The 20,110-nt window shown below is 37.3% G+C and overlaps 1 protein-coding gene across 1 annotated transcript in view; it reads left to right on the top strand.

The window, feature by feature from the left end:
- Window positions 1–20,110, top strand: part of TTN (titin) — a 246,608-nt gene that overhangs the window by 154,289 nt on the left and 72,209 nt on the right. Inside the window, exons 206-246 of the mRNA XM_075153897.1 lie at window positions 719–985; window positions 1,136–1,233; window positions 1,390–1,558; window positions 1,651–1,917; window positions 2,069–2,335; window positions 2,426–2,704; window positions 2,816–3,224; window positions 3,331–3,455; window positions 3,551–3,817; window positions 4,444–4,713; window positions 4,816–5,118; window positions 5,241–5,543; window positions 5,923–6,110; window positions 6,198–6,312; window positions 6,875–7,159; window positions 7,429–7,580; window positions 7,718–7,865; window positions 7,999–8,176; window positions 8,273–8,394; window positions 8,496–8,783; window positions 8,877–9,173; window positions 9,288–9,474; window positions 10,064–10,179; window positions 10,272–10,571; window positions 10,815–11,114; window positions 11,202–11,307; window positions 12,391–12,587; window positions 12,692–12,997; window positions 13,092–13,370; window positions 13,813–14,112; window positions 14,214–14,516; window positions 14,614–14,988; window positions 15,087–15,389; window positions 15,854–16,153; window positions 16,242–16,538; window positions 16,638–16,922; window positions 17,014–17,307; window positions 17,706–18,005; window positions 18,112–18,420; window positions 18,512–18,702; window positions 19,185–19,614. Coding sequence (XP_075009998.1) covers window positions 719–985; window positions 1,136–1,233; window positions 1,390–1,558; window positions 1,651–1,917; window positions 2,069–2,335; window positions 2,426–2,704; window positions 2,816–3,224; window positions 3,331–3,455; window positions 3,551–3,817; window positions 4,444–4,713; window positions 4,816–5,118; window positions 5,241–5,543; window positions 5,923–6,110; window positions 6,198–6,312; window positions 6,875–7,159; window positions 7,429–7,580; window positions 7,718–7,865; window positions 7,999–8,176; window positions 8,273–8,394; window positions 8,496–8,783; window positions 8,877–9,173; window positions 9,288–9,474; window positions 10,064–10,179; window positions 10,272–10,571; window positions 10,815–11,114; window positions 11,202–11,307; window positions 12,391–12,587; window positions 12,692–12,997; window positions 13,092–13,370; window positions 13,813–14,112; window positions 14,214–14,516; window positions 14,614–14,988; window positions 15,087–15,389; window positions 15,854–16,153; window positions 16,242–16,538; window positions 16,638–16,922; window positions 17,014–17,307; window positions 17,706–18,005; window positions 18,112–18,420; window positions 18,512–18,702; window positions 19,185–19,614 — 10,275 coding nt within the window. The remainder of the gene's footprint in view (window positions 1–718; window positions 986–1,135; window positions 1,234–1,389; window positions 1,559–1,650; window positions 1,918–2,068; window positions 2,336–2,425; window positions 2,705–2,815; window positions 3,225–3,330; window positions 3,456–3,550; window positions 3,818–4,443; window positions 4,714–4,815; window positions 5,119–5,240; window positions 5,544–5,922; window positions 6,111–6,197; window positions 6,313–6,874; window positions 7,160–7,428; window positions 7,581–7,717; window positions 7,866–7,998; window positions 8,177–8,272; window positions 8,395–8,495; window positions 8,784–8,876; window positions 9,174–9,287; window positions 9,475–10,063; window positions 10,180–10,271; window positions 10,572–10,814; window positions 11,115–11,201; window positions 11,308–12,390; window positions 12,588–12,691; window positions 12,998–13,091; window positions 13,371–13,812; window positions 14,113–14,213; window positions 14,517–14,613; window positions 14,989–15,086; window positions 15,390–15,853; window positions 16,154–16,241; window positions 16,539–16,637; window positions 16,923–17,013; window positions 17,308–17,705; window positions 18,006–18,111; window positions 18,421–18,511; window positions 18,703–19,184; window positions 19,615–20,110) is intronic.

Below are 20,110 nucleotides of genomic sequence, written 5' to 3'. Positions count from 1 at the left end.
AAAAGCTACTTACTTAAAATCTTTATGCTTCACAGAAGAGCTGAGGAAAGCGGGAAATGCTGGAAATGTGTCAGACATGGGAAATTAATCAGTTCATTAGGATTTCCGGGGCTTCATTACAGACTTGAACATTCAATTGGCCTCAAGATGACCCACAAATACTGGCCTTTATGGCTCCCAAAGGCTTTTTTCTGTTCTTTAGAGTATCCAGAAACCTATGAGAGCACAACTACACCATCAGTCAAATCACATAACATTGACTGTATCCCCACTTGCACTGCTTGCAAGCTGTGTACGGCTAAGAAGTCAAAAAACTGCACACACTTCTAACTAATTTAGTAATTCAAGGAAAAATTAAAAAATCATTCCTTAAGTTCAGAGTATACCTTCAGAGTCACTAAGATCACATGGGTATTCTTCAGCTAAAGAAACTGAGTTGCAAGGTTTTGTGATGATTTGTGAGTAAAAACCCCGTGGACAAGGATATCATTCAGTCTAATCTTACAGTAGGCTGAGAATGAGGAAATTAACGGAATTAACTGAACATGTTTGGGCATTAAAAATAAAAAATAATAAAAAAAAAACTTCAGCAGAGATGTCTAAGAGCCTTTTTGATTATTCAGTCAAGGAAAATTAGTAAACAGTATGGGACAGTTCTGTACTAACAGAGGGCTGGCTGTGATTTAGATCTTTTCTATCAAAAATCTGTTTCTTTTAGAACCCCCAGTTGAATTTACTAAACCACTTGAGGACCAGACTGTTGAAGAGGAGGCCACTGCAATACTGGAATGTGAAGTTTCCAGGGAAAATGCAAAAGTTAAATGGTTCAAAAATGGAGAACAAATTCACAAAACAAAGAAGTATGATATCATTTCTGATGGCAGGGTCAGAAAACTCATTATCCACGGCTGCACATTGGATGATGCAAAAACATATACCTGTGATGCTAAGGATTTTAAGACATCATGTTTTCTCAATGTAGAACGTGAGTCATTCACAATTTTCTACAAAATGTCTAAGTGCTATAAACGTCATGTACTGGTGTCTATGACTGGCAATAATATCAATGTCAGCAATTTATTCTTCTCTACCGAACACTTTCCTCTACTAAAAGTTTTTTTTTTTTTTCTTATAGCTATTCGTGTTGAGTTCCTGAAACCCCTAACTGACCTTGAAGTTAAAGAAAAAGAATCTGCTCGGTTTGAATGTGAAATTTCTCGTCCAGGTGTCAAGGTCAATAATAATACTTTTTAATCTGAATAACTCCTTCAACTAGAGCTTTTTTTTTTAAAATTGACAACTTTATTGTGTTGTTACAAAAGAATACACAATTGAAATCTATGATGAGTATGTTAATATTAATAACCATGTTGATTTGCTCTAAAACAGGTGAAGTGGTTTAAGGATGGCATCGAAATTAGAAAAGGCAAAAAGTATGACATAATTTCCAAAGGTGCAGAACACATTCTTCTTGTCAGTAAATGTGTCTTGGATGATGAAGCTGAATATGCCTGTGAAGCCAAAACAGTTCGAACTTCAGGCCTACTTACAGTGATAGGTAAACACAGTGTTTTAGAATCTAATCTATGAAAAAGATAAATTTTTTTTTTGATGAAAGACTTTAATCATCTTTCTAAATTTGTGTTGCAGAGGAAGAGGCTGTTTTCACAAAAAATCTTCCTGATCTTGAAGTAAATGAAAATGACACTGTAAAATTGATCTGTGAAGTTTCAAAGCCTAATGCTGAAGTTACTTGGTTTAAAGGAGATGAGGAGGTCCCTGATGGTGGTAGATTTGAACACATTTCTGATGGCCGAAAGAGAATTCTTCTCATACGTAATGCTCATCCTGAAGATGCTGGCAAATACACTTGCAAGCTCCCAAGCTCTAGTACAACAGGCAAACTTACTGTACATGGTAAGACAGTTAATTTGGTGGCCTTGTTTTCTGGAAAAAAAATTTAAAAAAAAAAATTTAAAAATCACTAAGAATACACAACTTGGTTTATTCTCTTCATAAGTAAAAAATAAAATAAAATAATATATATCTACAAAATGTTTTATTTCAGAACTTGCAGCAGAATTTCTTACCAGACCACAAAATCTTGAGGTTCTTGAAGGAGACAAAGCTGAATTTGTCTGTTCAGTATCCAAAGAGGCAATTACAGTAGAGTGGCTGAGGGGTGACGCAGTCCTGGAGCCTGGTGATAAGTACGACATCATTTCAGATGGCAAAAAGAGAACACTTGTAGTTAAAGATTCTATTCTAGGAGATGCAGGAAAGTATACTGTCATGGTTGGTGAAGCTAAAGCTACAGCACGCTTAACAGTGATTGGTAAGCTTTATTTCATCAATGTGCAGGTGCATATTTTGTTCATTCCTTGTACTACATGATGTCCTTTTTCTTCCATTTTCTCAATTTCAGAAAAACTCAGGATTATAACTCCCCTTAAGGACCAAGAAGTTAATGAGGGTCAAGAAATTATCTTCAACTGTGAAGTGAATAAAGAAGGTGCCAAAGAGAAGTGGTACAAAAATGATGAGGCAATATTTGATAGTGCAAAATACATTATTGTCCAGAAGGGTTTAGTTTACACTCTCAGAATCAGAGATGCCCAGTTGAAAGATCAAGCTACCTATACCATCTCACTGTCAAACCAGAGAGGCGAACACGTCAAAAGCTCTGCTGCCTTAACAGTATTAGGTAAATAACTTGCACTGTTTTAAATTTATTTCATCATCTTACATTCAATTTCACATCAGGATCATGAGGATCATGATTAAATTAATCAATTTGGGTTTTTTGTCTTAACAGAAGAGGATCTCAGAATTATTGAGCCTCTTGAAGACATTGAGACCATGGAAAAGAAAACTGTCACATTCTGGTGCAAAGTCAATCGCCTCAATGCAACCCTCAAATGGACAAAAAATGGTGAAGAGATCACGTTCAACAAGCGCATTTTGTACAAAATCGATAAATACAAACACTCACTCATCATTAAAGACTGTGGGTTTATAGATGAAGGTGAATACACTGTTACAGCTGGACAAGACAAATCTGTTGCAGAACTTCTCATCACAGAAGCACCAGCAGACTTCATTGAACATCTCCGGGACCAGACCGTCACTGAATTTGATGATGCTGTCTTTACGTGCCAGCTTTCCAAAGAGAAAGCCAGTGTAAGATGGTACAGAAATGGAAGAGAAATCAAAGAAGGCAAAAAGTATGTACATTTTATTATGCTTGTTAATATGCTAAACATGCTTGTTTTGCTTTGTTGCTTTGTCTGGAAATTAAAATACTGCTTTTTTTTTTTCTCCTCCATAAAGGTACCAGTTTGAAAAGGATGGAAATCTGCACAGATTAATCATAAAAGACTGTAGACTAGATGATGAGTGTGAATATTCCTGTGGAGTGGATGACAGGAAATCTAGGGCAAGACTTTTTGTGGAAGGTATGAGTAAAACTGAATAGGATTTATTTCTTCATTATTTAGTAATAATAGAAAGAATACACAAATAACACCAAATGAATTTATATTTATTTCAGAAATCCCTGTTGAGATCATCCGACCACCACAAGATATTTATGAAGCTCCTGGTGCAGATGTTATCTTCATGGCTGAGTTGAACAAAGATGGTGTGGAGGTCAAGTGGTTGAGAAACAACATGATTATCGTCCAAGGTGACAAACATCAGATGATGAGTGAAGGAAAGGTCCACAGGCTGCAGGTGTGCGACATAAAGCCCCGTGACCAAGGGGAATACAGATTTATTGCCAAAGATAAGGAAGCTAGAGCTAAGCTTGAATTAGCTGGTAAGTTGCTTGCTTTGTGTTTCTTTTATAAAATCTTAGATTAGTGAATTAACTATTTAACTAAATTTATTTTTGTTCTTTCAAAGAGTTGAATTAAAATGAATTCATAATCAAGCTGAGACAAGTGCAAGTCTGTTAAACTGTATGAATTATAATTCAGGCCACAAACATTTTTTGTTATACCACACTGATCCAACTGTTGAGGAAAATACAGGTCACTTTTCAGTGTCTATACCAACGAGTGTGAATTGAGCTTAAAGGACACAGAACCTTTTCATTAGGTCACTGCAGATCTAAAACATGAAAATTATTTGGCCTACTCAATTCAGTCATATAAGACATTTAATTCCTAATTTGTCTATTTTACAGGATCAGACCAATAAAATACATTAAATTAATGCTCAAAAAGCAATTCCTTCTTCCCCGATTTTATAGGAGGACACAGTACATGCCAACCAGCCTGAGTTTCTTTCTCGGGAGCAATCCAATGAGTATATGAAGGATTTGCTTAGAATTCACACAACAGCTTCTTTTACTATTCTATGTTAGCTTCTTTGCTGACTACACAAATATATCACTTTTTTTTTTATATGTAAGTACTTACTTGTCATGTTGATCTTCCTTAGCTGCACCAAGAATCAAGACTGGTGATCAAAACCTTGTGGTTGATGTTGGGAAGCCTTTAACTATGACTGTTCCATATGACGCCTACCCAAGAGCAGAAGCTGAATGGTTGAAAGGGGAAGAAAGTCTGCCCACAACAACTGTTGATACAACAACTGACTGCACTACCTTCAAAATTTATGAAGCAAAGAAATCAGATAAGGGAAGGTACAAGGTTGTACTTCGAAACAAACATGGCCAGGCAGAAGCATTCATCAATGTAGAGGTCATTGGTAAGTACTCCCATTATTAAAACCTTGCTTACATTTATTTAAGCCAGAGGGAAAAAAAAAAAAAAGATGCAATGCCCTAAAATATTGTCATATCTTTGTTAGATGTTCCAGGTCCAGTTAGAAACTTGGAAGTCACTGAAACTTATGATGGTGAAGTTGGGCTCACCTGGCAAGAACCAGAAAGTGATGGTGGAAGTAAAATAATAGGCTATGTCGTTGAAAGACGTGATATCAAGCGTAAGACCTGGATTATGGCCACTGATCGTGCTGAAAATTGTGAATACACTGTTACTGGACTTCAAAAAGGAGGAGTTGAGTACCTCTTCCGTGTTAGTGCACGGAACAGAGTGGGCATTGGTGAGCCGGTGGAAACAGAGAGACCTGTGGAAGCTAAGAGCAAATTCGGTGAGCAGAAGTTATGAAAAACTCAGTGTTTGATGACAGTGTAAGAAAAGCAATACAAACTCTAACAATAGGTAAAAAACACATACCTTGTTTTTCCTTTTTCGCCCTAAAATAAAATACAGAAGTTCCTGGTCCTCCTCAAAATGTAGAAGTTACTGATGTGAACAGGTTTGGAGCTACACTTACCTGGGAACCACCTGAGTATGACGGAGGATCTCCAATTACTGGCTATGTTATTGAACTCCGTAACAGAGCTTCCATCAAATGGGAGCCAACTATGACCACTGCAGCTGATGAATTGTCAGCTGTCCTTACTGATGTTGTGGAAAATGAAGAATATTTCTTCAGAGTAAGAGCTCAAAACATGGTTGGAGTTGGCAAACCAAGTCCTGCTACACGTGCAGTAAAAATTATGGACCCAATCGGTAAGTATGCAAGCACTGATTGTGATTGCATTATGAGACAGGGACATTTTGGCTGTTTATGTATTATGTGTGCAGGAAAGTTCAATTGAGAAACGTGTGCTACAACTACCATGTACAGCTAGATTTTTTTCTACTTTTGTCCTTCAAACATATTAGAAATACCTTGCTACCATTTTGTTCAGTAACAACTCCAAATATTTTTCCTCTGAAATTAGGATCCAACCTCAATTTCAAAAACTGGTTTAGAAAAAGCTATGCAAAGGCTTGAAAAATCTATGCAAAGGCTTTAAAAAGAGTACTTTAAGGTATAGATAGCTGATATGCAGAACCATATTCCTTTATCAGTTGCGAAAATGCATTTCTCTCAAATTATTTTCAGAGAGACCAAGTCCTCCCATTAACCTTGATCATTCAGACCAAACTAAGTCATCAGTGCAGCTCACATGGGAACCTCCTCTCAAAGATGGAGGAAGTCCAGTCTTAGGGTATATTGTTGAAAGGCAAGAAGAAGGAACAGACAAGTGGATTCGCTGTAACCCAAAACTAGTACCTGCTCTTACTTTTAAGGTAAGATGTTCTGTTCATCAACAAAGTACTCAAAATGTGTATATCATCTTTAATATGAGTCACTGAATGATTATTTGTGCTTCTTAGGTAACTGGATTGAAACCAGGATCCAGTTACTACTACAGAGTCTCAGCAGAAAATGCAGCTGGTGTGTCTGACCCAGCGGAGGCTATTGGGCCATTAACTGCAGATGATACTTTTGGTAAGCCATATGCTATTTATTAAAGATAATTAATCAGATAAGACACACAATTAAAATGCATCTTGTGGGTAATATGTATATTTTTCACCAGATAACCGTGATGCCAACTAGTATAGAGAGCCTTAGACCTTTGAGATTCTGAGCTATTTCTCCTCCGTTATGAATTCTGCAGATAATTAGCTGTACTATTAGGTAGAGACCTATTAGGTTGCCTGAAGAGCAAGGCATGACCTTTTGTCTCCTGACCTAGTTTTGTGGGAGGTAACAGAAGGAGAGAAAGGTAGAGAAGATAAGAAAAATAAAATTGAAACAATACAAAACATTTATATTACAGGGTAAATTAGATTTCCCACTTGATAATGCTAAACTGCCTTATCATCTCACATATTTCTAAAAAACATTTAGCCAGGAGAGATAGGGAGTGATAAGCCACAGCTAGGCCTAGACAGCTCCAACCTGCAGGCTGAGACACACTCAGAATCAGCCTCTCAACACAGCTATCATTAGCCATATTCAGAACATCTGAAAATATTTCAGCGAATCCATTTTCCACTTTTTCCAGTTGGACCTACAATGGACCTAAGTGCATTTAAAGATGGGCTGGAAGTTATTGTTCCAGAGCCAATCAAGATCCGTGTTCCTATCACTGGCTACCCTGTGCCAACTGCCACATGGTCTTTTGGTGACCAAGTCTTGGAAGAGGGTGATCGTGTAACAATGAAGACCACTGCCTCCTTTGCAGAACTTGTAATTACTCCAAGTGAACGTCCAGACAAGGGAATTTATTCCTTAACATTAGAAAACCCTGTGTCATCTGTTTCAGGAGAAATTAATGTTAATGTCATTGGTAAGTGGTCATGTATATATTCTAGCAATAACATTCCATATTTGTCTTGCTAAAATCTAATTAGGTTAATAATGTGGAATCACACAACTTGCAGTAAACCAAGTATATTTAAAATATAACTAAAAACCTTTTTCTGGTTTTCAATATCCAACTTTGCTGTTTAAGGAAGAATGACTAAAAAGAGTAAGTCTTCTGGCAGATAGATTACATAGAGATCATCTGTCAAACTCCGATTACAAAATAATTAATGCAATTTCTGTGATTTCTAGCTCGTCCAAGCGCACCAAGAGAACTGAAAGTTTTAGACATAATCAAGAACACAGTACAGCTGTCATGGGAACCTCCAGAAGATGATGGTGGAAGTCCGGTTACTGGCTACATAATTGAAAAACGTGAAGTAAGCAGGAAAACATGGAACAAAGTAAGTTCATTCTTTCTCATTTCAATTTCTATTTGCTATATTGTTTCCACATGTGCTACTGAACTTTTTGTCTTATTTTGGTAATTGCTCTTTGGAAATAAATTTTAGAAACACATTGGAGCCTTCCTTCTCTTTAGGTTATGGATCATGTTGTTGACCAAGAGTTCACTGTACCTGACCTCATCCAAGGAAAAGAATATTTATTTAGAGTTTCTGCATGCAATAAATGTGGCCCAGGAGAACCTGCGTATATAGATGAACCTGTAAATATGTCAGCACCAGCAAGTGAGTCAGCTGTTTCACATTGTTGCTGATTTTCTGTTTCTGAGATCTTGTTGATTTTCTTCAAAATAAGATGTAAAAAAATATCTTCCTTAGACTGGTTTCTAAGACCCCGTATGTTTTTGATTTTTAATAGCGGTGCCCGATCCACCAGAGAACGTTAAATGGAGAAATCCAACGTCAAAAGGAATCTTCCTAACATGGGAGCCTCCCAAATATGATGGTGGTGCCCGCATTAAGGGTTATCTGGTAGAAAAATCCCAACGTGGCACAGACAAGTGGGAGGCATGTGGGGAGCCTGTTGTTGAAACAAAGTAAGTAATTTAACATCAGAAGGTATATCCTTTCAACTAGCTGAGCCATCCTCACCACTTTAAATATCTGGATTTTTTTTTTTTTTTAACAAACAGAATGGAAGTAACAAAACTCAAGGAAGGAGAGTGGTATGCATATCGGGTTAAGGCTTTGAACAGAATAGGAGCTAGCAAGCCAAGTAAGCCAACAGATGATATTCAGGCCATTGATGCAAAAGGTAATTATTTCAATCACCAAATTACAATAACTGCTTTATTTTTACTAGTGTCTGAAATACTGTTTCTTAAATAACAACGTTTTTATTCTCTCCTAAATCAGAGGCTCCAGAAATTTTCTTAGATGTGAAGCTTCTCGCTGGACTTACTGTGAAAGCTGGAACTAAAATTGAGCTGCCAGCTAAAGTAATTGGAAAGCCTGAGCCCCAGATTACTTGGACCAAGGCTGACAAAATTTTGATACCTGACAACAGAATCACCATTGAAACCAAACCTAATCATTCTACAGTCACTATTACAGACAGCAAGAGGAGCGACAGTGGAACCTATATTATAGAAGCCGTAAATTCCAGTGGACGTGCTACTGCTGTCGTTGAAGTTAATGTTCTTGGTATGCATGTATTTTATGTTGTTTATAAAAATCATTAGTAATGTACTGAGGTATGCAAGCAGAAGATTAACATTCACGTCTTGTCCTCTACAGATAAACCTGGTCCACCAGCTGCATTTGATGTATCAGAAATCACAAATGAATCCTGCCTTCTGACGTGGAATCCTCCACGAGACGATGGGGGTTCTAAAATTACCAACTATGTCCTTGAGAAAAGAGCTACAGACAGTGAAATATGGCACAAATTGTCATCAACTATTAAGGATACCAAATTCAGAGCTACCAATTTAACTCCTCATAAAGAATATGTGTTCCGAGTCAGTGCCGAGAACATGTATGGTATTGGGGAGCCAGCACAGTGTAACCCCATCATTGCAAAATATTCATTTGGTTAGTTAATTAAATTAATGTTAAATTTTTACAATATTTTAACAGAAAAAAAAAACCATATTTATAATGGTTTTGTTTTTCTGTTTTTTGGTTTTTATTTATTAATTTATACAGATCCACCAGGCCCTCCAACAGGTCTCAAGCCTACAGAGGTCACTAAAGATTCAGTCACCTTAACATGGAATGAACCAGATGAAGATGGTGGCAGCCCTATAACTGGCTACTGGGTTGAAAGATATGATCCTGAGCAAGATAAATGGATAAAATGCAATAAAATGCCAGTGAAAGATACAACATTCAAGTAAGACGATAGTCAATTTAGTCTGAAATACGCCACAGAGACATAAAAATGTAACAGTAGCCTTTTAAACAAGTTTTACATTGTTCTTACTCTTTTTTCCTTGCTTCCATAAGTTTACATCCAACTAACATCTGGTGGCATACTTTTTTTGATAATTAGTTTTAAAGGAGAATGTCTTTACAGAAGAGTGAATCATCTCCTTTTTTTAAAAAATGTTATGCTTAATAATTTCTATGCTATGTGATTATTCATATGGCATTCTAAAATAGCAGACATAGCCATCTCAAGTATCAGTTTGCCAAAACCCTGGGATTTTTTTCTCCTGATACTCAACTAACAACCATGGAACATGCAAAAATGCAAGATGGCTCTCAAAACATTGGCTTCTGTGTCATGGTGCACCATTTTATTGTTGACAGTATTGTTGACCTATTTTGTATGTTCACCACTTCATAAAACATCATTAGCAGTAATTTGGGTATTTTCAGATTTTCCAAGTAAACTGTAGTATGAAGAGTAGAGAGAATAATGTTTTAGGCATGAGTTAATGTGTAGATTTGGTTTAATCAAACTTAATTTTTATTTCCAGAGTTAAAGGTCTTACAAATAAGAAGAAATATAAGTTCCGTGTCTTGGCAGAGAATCTTGCAGGACTGGGAAAACCAAGCAAGGAAACAGAGCCAATCTTAGTGAAAGACCCAATTGGTATAATAAACACATTTCTAATGGTTTAATTTAACAACAACAAAAAAATTCTTTGTTTTCAGTCATGTAATTAATATTGGACTCCTGTCTAGATCCACCATGGCCTCCTGGAAAACCAACTGTGAAAGATGTTGGCAAGACATCATTGTTCCTGAACTGGACAAAGCCAGAACATGATGGAGGGGCAAAGATCGAATCTTATGTCATTGAACTATTAAAGACTGGAACAGACGAGTGGGTGAGAGTGGCTGAAGGAGTTCCCACAACTGAACACTTCCTCAAAGGGCTTATGGAGAAACAAGAATATTCATTCCGTGTGAGAGCTGTGAACAAGGCTGGTGAGAGTGAGCCCAGTGAACCCAGTGACCCTGTGCTGTGCAAGGAGAGGCTCTGTGAGTATTGTTTCAGAACGTGCTGCTACAGCAAACACACTGTTTCTGTCTTTAAAAAAGCCCCATGTCTGCCTGTGTCTGTAGGTACCAAGTGAACACTTGGAAGGCTTATGGAATATTAGAACCTGCCCTGCTTCAGCTAAGAAAATACAAAGTTTTAATAGTTTTGGTGTATTCCCTGTTCTCCAAGATCTTTGATGGGAAATACACTGACCTCTTTTACCTTCTTTTTCTGTTTTACAGATCCTCCTTCACCACCTCGGTGGCTTGAGGTTATTAATATTACTAAAAACACAGCAGACCTTAAATGGACAGTACCAGAAAAAGATGGGGGCTCCCCAATTACCAACTACATTGTTGAAAAGAGAGATGTAAGACGAAAAGGATGGCAGACAGTTGATACAACAGTGAAAGATACCAAGTACACAGTGAGCCCACTGACTGAAGGCTCATTGTATGTGTTCCGTGTGGCTGCTGAAAATGCCATTGGACAGAGTGACTATTGTGAAATTGAAGATTCAGTGCTTGCTAAAGATACTTTCAGTAAGTTTCAGATTTGCTTAGTGATCAGTAGGAACAGCTCACATGTAATGGATTCCTGTTCTTCTAATGTGTGTATTTTTTCTTTAGCAACCCCTGGGCCTCCATATGCTCTTACAATAGTTGAAGTGACAAAAGGTCATGTTGATTTGAAATGGGAACCACCTAAGAATGATGGTGGCAGACCGATTCAAAGGTAAAGTCATTTAAAGTTTGTGTAGTGTTTCCTGTAGATGAAGATGAATGTCATGAATGAAGACATTCCTCCCAAAATGTTTACATTTTAAATGGACACATTTTATATGAAAAAGAGGTGGATGGATGTAAAAGCGAAGCCATGTGGTCAAAGCAATTAAGGGTTTGATTTTAAAATGTGGAAATTGTACATACATGAATAACCTAATGTGTATGAACAATCAATGTGTGTCAACATCCTTAAAACAGCATCTAATCAAATCAGATTAAATTGAACTGTATATAAAATCAAAAAAAAATTAATGCAGCCATAGTCTCCAGTTCTTCCAGAGCTGTAGCCACTTAGACCCGTCTACCAAGTAATATAATTACATTTTCCTTCTGCCTAAGTTTCTCATTCAAACTGTATGCACTTAGCTAAGATGAAGCCTCATCTCTTTTCTGTTCATTCTCTTCTTTATTACACTTTTCAAACAGACTGTTTTACTCCTTTGGGTTGCTTCTAACTTGTCCTTTTCTTTGGTTTCTAAAGTATCTGTCCTCTGAAATTCACCTTGAATGCCAGTTAGATTTTTCCTCTTTATATTTTCACTCTTTCTCTCCTTCCCAACAAACTGACAACTACAGAGATCTGCCTGAAGCAACGTGTCGCTTAATTCGCATTACTTTCCCACAGCCTATCATAGGCAGAATTTTGACAGCTGAGTAACTCACAGATAATATCTACAAATATTCTCAGTGGACTAACCACTGAGATTCAAACTAGCAATGATACAAGTATAGTTTGGAGGTTCTTTTACCACTGCAGCTCTCTAAAACCTGAGAACACAGCAGGAGTTCAGGAACTGGTTTTCAGAATTGGGCCTGTCAGTAACATCAGCCCCATTACGTCCAAGACCTACCAGGACTACGAGGATTAAGTGGCTGATTTGTGAAGTAAATTGCATTGAATCTGTCACCCATGTCTCTCTCTACTTTTCCATTGGCCAAACTATTCTGATTTCTCTTAATCTATTTTATTGAGTAAGAAGCCTGAAGTGTTCATATGTCAAGTGCCTGATAGTATTTTCCCCAATTTATTCAGATATGTTATTGAAAAGAAAGAAAAACTAGCAACTCGCTGGGTAAAAGCTGGCAAGACAGCTGGTCCAGATTGCAATTTCAGAGTGACTGATGTCATTGAAGGCACAGATGTACAGTTCCAGGTTCGTGCAGAAAATGAAGCTGGCTGTGGTCATCCCAGTGAACCAACCGACCTCATTCATATTGAAGATCCAACAAGTAAGTAGTAGTATAATATTCAGTGTATGGATTATGGAAGCAGTGTACTGTGTAAAACAGATATCTGGGAGAAAAAATGACACAATTCTTTTCCATTTCTACAGGCCCTCCTTCACCTCCTCAGGATTTACATGTCACAGATGCAGGTCGAAAGCACATTTGCATTGCATGGAAACCACCTGAGAAGAACGGTGGAAGTCCTATTATTGGGTATAATGTTGAGATGTGCGAAGCAGGAACAGAAAAATGGATGCGAATCAATTCTCGTCCAATAAAAGATCTAAAATGTAAAGTGGAGGAAGGTGTTGTTCCAGACAAGGAATATGTGCTGAGAGTCAGAGCTGTCAATGCTGTTGGAGCTAGTGAGCCATCAGACATCTCAGAAAAAGTTGTTGCCAAGGACCCAGACTGTAAGAATAGATGCTTTTTTTTTTTCGGATTCACATAACTGAAAAAAGAATGGTGTTTGGCAACTTTCTAGTAATATTATACTTACTTTTACAGGTAATCCAACCATTGATCTAAAAACTCGCGACATTGTTGTTGTGAAAGGACAGAAATTAAGTATCCCTATACCCTTCAGAGCTGTTCCATCCCCAACTATAACATGGCACAAAGATGGCAAAGAGTTGAAAGCTGGTGACAGAACAACAATGAAGAGTGACTACACCTCTGCATTGCTCGAAGTCATAGACAGTGTTCATGCTGATGCTGGTGTTTATACTATCACATTGGAGAACAAGCTGGCATCAACAACTGGCTCAGTCAACGTCAAAGTCATAGGTAACTAGGCTTTTTCAATTCTGAGAGAGATACTTATCCTTACTTGAGCCCTGCAGCTGACAGAAGAAAGGACTAGAAAAATCCCTTTTCTGCCATGTGGAGGAATCACTTCAACTCAGACACATGTAGATTGCCATAAAGGCATTAATGTTACAAAATCCACAAAAAAACCACTTTACCCCAAGTTGCTCCAACTAATCATTGGCTGCTCAAAGCCCAATTATCATGAATAGTCATCATATAAATGTAAAAAATCCTATAAGAATTCTGAATATTTTCACCTTTAGGAATATAAATTGATATATATGTTGTGTAGCCAACATTTGTGGTTTTGGTCTGCTCTCTGCAAAGCAAGGAAATGCAATATAATTTTATATTTGTAGGAATACAGTTTCCCATCTACTTAGTTAACTAATTCTATTATTATTCTTATTTAAAACAGGTCCACCTGGACAGTGTAAAGACATTAAGGCAAGCGAAGTAACTAAGAATTCTTGCAAAGTATCCTGGGAACCTCCAGACTTTGATGGTGGTACTCCTATTCTGCATTATGTTCTGGAACGCAGAGAAGCTGGTCGTAGAACATATATCCCAGTCATGTCTGGTGAAAATAAGCTTTCATGGCAAGTCAAAGATCTTATCCCAAACAGTGAATATTACTTCCGTGTTAAAGCTGTCAATAAGATTGGAGGAGGTGAATATCTTGAACTAAGAAACCCAATCATTGCAGAAGACCCGAAACGTAAGGTTTTTTTACTACTAAATAATCTAGCAAACTGAATTTTAACTAAATCTTCATACTTTCTTTTCTCATATGATCCCTCTTTTGCTACTCTTCCACAGAGCCTCCAGATCCTCCTGTTGACCTTGAGGTCCATAATCCAACATCAAAATCAGTAACACTTACATGGAAACCACCGCTGTTTGATGGTGGAAGCAAGATTATGGGCTATATAATAGAAAAGCTCGCTAAAGGCAAGGATAGGTGGGAGAGATGCAATGACTATCTGGTACCTCTATTAACTTACCCAGTGAAAGGTCTTGAGGAAGGAAAGGAATATCAGTTTCGTGTTCGTGCTGAGAATGCTGCTGGCATCAGTGAGCCTTCTCGGATTACTCCTTTTGTGAAAGCTGTGGATCCTATTGGTATGAATTGCTCATTTGATTCTTTGTAGTAATTGCCATACATCCTCAAACATATTGGAAGGTTCTACTCTCCATTTATCATTCTGTGTTATTACAGAGGCTCCAAAAGTCTTCCTTGCTGCAAAACTACAGTCTGGTCTTGAGGTGAAGAGAGGTGATGAGATCATACTTGAGGCACATATTTCAGGGTCACCTTATCCATCTATCATTTGGCTGAGGAATGATGAAGTTGTCAGACCAGAGGAAATCAAAAAGAGAGTAACAACATATACAAGGAAGAAGAAGGGTGAAGCTGAAGAAGAGGAACCTTTCCAGCTTTCACTGCCAGAACGTATGAGTATTGACAACCATAAAGAAGGAGAGTCTGTACTATCAGTTCGTGACTCCATCAGAGCTGACCATGGCACATTTACAATTAAAGTGGAAAATGATCATGGTGTTGCAAAAGCCTCATGTGAAGTCAATGTGTTAGGTATGTAATGAATGTCATCAAAAACACCTAGTTGTTCAGAGTATTGGGTAAGAAGTGCACAAGACGAGTACTCATCATTTTTCTTGCTTTACTAACAGATACACCAGGGCCTCCAGTCAACTTTGTATTTGAAGATGTGAGGAAAAATTCAGTCATTTGCAAGTGGGAGCCTCCCCTTGATGATGGTGGAAGTGAAATCCTAAACTATGTACTGGAAAAGAAAGACAATACAAAAGCTGAAATGGGCTGGGTCACTGTCAGCTCAACACTCAGGCATTGCAAATTCCATGTAACAAAACTGATTGAAGGAAAAGAATATCTCTTCCGTGTATTTGCTGAAAATAGAGTTGGATCAGGGCCACCATGTGTTTCAAAACCAATGACAGCGAAAGATCCTTTCTGTAAGTTTTCATTTTGAAACAAAACCTTTTCAGAAAACCGGTGTAAAACTACACAGACTCTTAGAACACTCAGCTTCCTCTACGTGAAGAAACTTGAGCAATGTAATTATTATTTATTGCACATTTTAAACCATTGAAATAAAGGGAAATACTGAAAACATTCTAATTTCAATAGTAGAGAAATAAGAATGACAATCATTGTCATAAAACTTTACACTTAAAACACTTAACTTCTGAATAGTGACATTCTCTGTGTTCAATAGACTAATATTCTTACCAAAAGAAAGAAACACTGCAAGTTTGATTACTGATTGCAGTTAGGAATCAAAGTTTCTAAGAAAGAGAGTAGAAGAACTATGAAATGACTTAAAATTAGTCATTTCTCATATCTTAGTTCTCTCTTAGCTTTGAGTGAGCTCTGAAGAAGACAGCAATGATGACAAAATTGCAATCCTTTTTTTCAGCTCCACCAGATCCACCTAATAAGCCTGATGTGCAAGATGTTACCAGCAACAGTATGGTGGTTAAATGGAATGAACCAAAAGACAATGGCAGCCCGATCATAGGATATTGGATTGAAAAACGTGAAATTAATAGTACTCATTGGGCTCGGGTCAACAGGAACCTTGTGAATGCCCTGGAAATAAAAGTTGAAGGACTATTGGAAGGATTAACCTACGTCTTTAGAGTATGTGCTGAAAATGCAGCTGGCCCTGGTAAATTTAGTCCACCATCAGATCCAAAAACTGCGCAGGACCCAATAAGTAAGTAGCTTAGCAGAAGCTAATAGCAGATGGGTGACAGAATAGGATTCATAGCCTTTAACTTTCATTTACACCTATTTATTTATAGTGCCACCTGGTCCACCGATTCCAAGGGTTGCTGATACAAGCTCAACTTCTATTGAGTTAGAATGGGAACCTCCTGTATATAATGGCGGTGGAGATATCACTGGTTACCATGTATACAAACAACTGGTGGGAGTAAAAGAGTGGTCACGTTGCACAGAGAAACCCATTAAGGTTCGACAGTATACTGTTAAAGAAGTCAGAGAAGGTGCAGACTATAAACTCCGTGTTACTGCACTTAATGCAGCTGGTGAAGGACCACCTGGTGAAACTGAACCTGTAACAGTTGCAGAACCTAAAGGTATTGCAATTGTATTATTTTCAAGAAATGTCCAGCTGCCTAAAAGGTGTTTTTTAATCTCTCCCTTGAACTAATGGACTGTTTCTCTCTCTTCTGCAGAGCCTCCCACTGTTGAGCTGGATGTTTCTGTCAAAGCAGGCATTCAGATCATGGCTGGGCAAACTATTAAAATTCCTGCTACTGTGACAGGGCGTCCTACTCCCACCATTGCATGGACTGTGGAGGAGGGTGAATTAGACAAAGATCGAGTTGTTATTGAAAATGTTGGCACAAAATCTGAGTTAACCATTAAGAATGCATTGAGAAAAGACCATGGAAGATACGTAATTACTGCTACCAATAGCAGTGGTTCCAAATCTGCAGGAACCAGAGTAGAAGTATTTGGTAAGAAAAATATTTTCTGAAATCAACTGAGCATTTTTTTTGGTGAGATAATCTTTGGGCTTTATCCTACTTGTTTGATTTTGTTTTTCAGATGTTCCTGGGCCAGTCCTTGACCTAAAGCCAGTGGTCACAAACAGAAAGATGTGTTTGCTTAACTGGTCTGATCCTGAAGATGATGGTGGCAGCGATATCATAGGCTTCATTGTTGAAAGGAAGGATGCCAAAATGCATACATGGAGACTAGCTGTAGACACAGACAGATCTAAATGTGATATTACAGGTCTAGTTGAAGGGCAAGAATATAAATTCCGTGTTAGTGCCAAGAACAAATTTGGTACTGGTCCACCTGTTGAAATAGGACCCATTCTTGCAGTTGATCCATTAGGTAAGATGAGTAATTTTATGGGGTTTTTAAACAATTTTTAATTATAGGTTAATAAACAAGTATTGTTGTGTGGATTGTTTTCTATACAGAAAGTGTATTTACTTTTCTACTACCTGGATAAGGCATCTGCCTTAGATTAATTACTTCAGTCAGATCTCTGAATCAGTTCTGTAAAGCTACTATGGTTCTTTATGTAACAAAATACTGATGTCTACTGAGACACTACTTGTTGCCTTTTTATCCACATCCACGAGAAACTTTATACTATCCATAACCATACTCAGATACTTTGCATACAAAATCTATGGCTTTAAAAAAACAGAGCTGCTGTATTTATATGATTAAAAATTCTCTAATTTTTTAATGTTTTTTAAATTATGATTTATCTATGTTAATAGGTCCTCCAACAGCACCGGAGAGGTTCATGTACACAGAGAGGACGAAGTCAACCATTACGCTTGATTGGAAACCTCCGCGTAGTGATGGTGGCAGCCCTGTCTTAGGATATATTGTTGAGAAGAGGAGACATGATTCAAAAGACTATGAAAGAGTTAATGCAAGGCTCTGTCCAACAACATCTCTTCTTGTTGAAAAACTTGATGAACTTCATATGTATGAATTCCGTGTCAAAGCTGTCAATGCTATTGGAGAAAGTGAACCATCATTGCCCCTCAATGTAGTTATACAAGATGATGAAGGTATATCATCTTTAAAGAAATATGTACAAATATCTCCAGAACACTGGAAGGCAATTTCTGTGTTTCATCTCCATCTTCAATCTGTCATTTTTCTTCTTGTTTTCAGTACCTCCAACCGTTACATTACGCTTGGCTGTGAGAGGAGATACTATCAAAGTGAAAGCAGGAGAACCGGTTAATATTCCTGCTGATGTGACAGGTCTGCCAATGCCAAAGATTGAATGGGACAAGAATGAAGTTTTAATTGACCAAACATCCAGTGCACTTAAGATAACCAAGGAAGAAGTATCTAGAAGTGAGGCAAAAACTGAACTTATCCTGCCTGCAGCAGTGAGGGACGATAAAGGCACTTACACTGTGAGAGCTTCCAATCGTCTTGGCACTGCATTTCGCAATGTGCATGTTGAAGTGTATGGTAAGGATGTGACATTTTAATAAAATGACAGCTAATAAAAAGCTTTTGCCTTTTTCTTAATGTAATTCTATGCTCTATTGCTTTCCAACAGATCGTCCTTCTCCACCAAGAAATCTTGCTGTTTCTGATATTAAAGCAGAATCATGCTATTTAACATGGGATGCACCTCTTGATAATGGTGGTAGTGAAATTACCCATTACATTCTTGAGAAACGTGATGCTAGTAGGAAGAAATCTGAGTGGGAAGAAGTCTCCAAAAGTGCTGTTGAGAGAAGATTTGGGGTAATTTATAAAATATCTTTATTACATACTTTAGTCTGCATAAAAAATAACAATAGTACACATCTAATGAAAACTGCTACTTGCATAGATACCTGTGCTTGTTCTCCATTTAGACTCCAGAATTACTAGATGAACATTGCCCATCTATGTATGTGTGTTTTTCTCATGTGACAAAACAAAAGAAACTGTTCTTTTTTGCTACTTAATCTCAGCTGAGTTTAGAAGATATTTTCCTTTCCATTTCCCAGCATCATTCATAGATTTATCAACTGCAAAAACAAACATGATGACATTTTTATTTATGTTTGGTCCTATGCATGTGAAATAAGAATATCCCTAGGGCATTACATACAGCTGTGTATTACATAAACATAGGTATGTAATGAGATTGCAAGACAGAATTTAAAGCGAAAACCATTGCATAACTTCAAATAAGTTTATTCTGAAAGTAGCCAAGTATTGATTTAAATCTTATTTTTCAGGTATGGAATCTTGCAACAAATGAAAAATATCAGTTTAGAGTCCGGGCTGTAAACAAATATGGAATAAGTGATGAATGCCTCTCAGAAAAAGTTGTTATTAAGGATCCCTACGGCCTTCCTGGACCTCCTGGAAAGCCAAAAATTTTAGATCGCACCAGATCATCAATGCTAGTGACTTGGGAGCCTCCTTTGAACAATGGTGGCAGCCCAATAACTGGCTATTGGTTGGAGAAGAGAGAGGTGGGAGGTGTCTACTGGTCACGTGTTAACAGGGCTCCAGTAACAAAACCATCAGTAAAAGGTCTAGAGTACAATGTGCTTCGTTTGGCTGAAGGTGTTGAATACCAGTTTAGAGTTATGGCTGAAAATCTTGCTGGAATTGGCCCTCCCAGTGAACCATCAGATCCTGCCTTAGCAGCAGATCCCATATGTAAGTATATAAATTGTATGACTATTTTTAAAGACTATATCACACCAGAACCAAAATGTGCTACTATTATTTATATTGAATTTAGTACAATTAATCCAATGTTTTGTTTTAATTAAACCAAAAAGAATATATTGACACAAAGCAGTTTCCTGATTTGCTTTTCACCATTTTAAAAATAATTAGCTTTAATTTAATTTTTTTACCTCTTTTATGAACCTTAAACTGTGATTACACCAATGCAAACATTGCCAAATAAACTTGAGTTCAGAATCAGATTTTTATATTAATGTTTTTCTTTATTGTTAAAGAGTTCAATCTTTATGCCTTGTACCTTAAATATCCCTTAATAATATATGTAATATATGTAATTAGTATGCATGTTCTGGGATTATACATTGTATGTATGACAGAAGAAAATGAAAATACTTGCCTTCTTCTAGAAACCATTCAGAAAAATATAGGCAGACACTAACTCTCAGGTAATTTTTACTTGCTC

The sequence above is a fragment of the Calonectris borealis genome, chromosome 6 (assembly GCF_964195595.1).
Source record: "Calonectris borealis chromosome 6, bCalBor7.hap1.2, whole genome shotgun sequence".
Classification (NCBI taxonomy): domain Eukaryota; kingdom Metazoa; phylum Chordata; class Aves; order Procellariiformes; family Procellariidae; genus Calonectris; species Calonectris borealis.
This window is presented reverse-complemented; position numbering and strand designations above follow the sequence as displayed.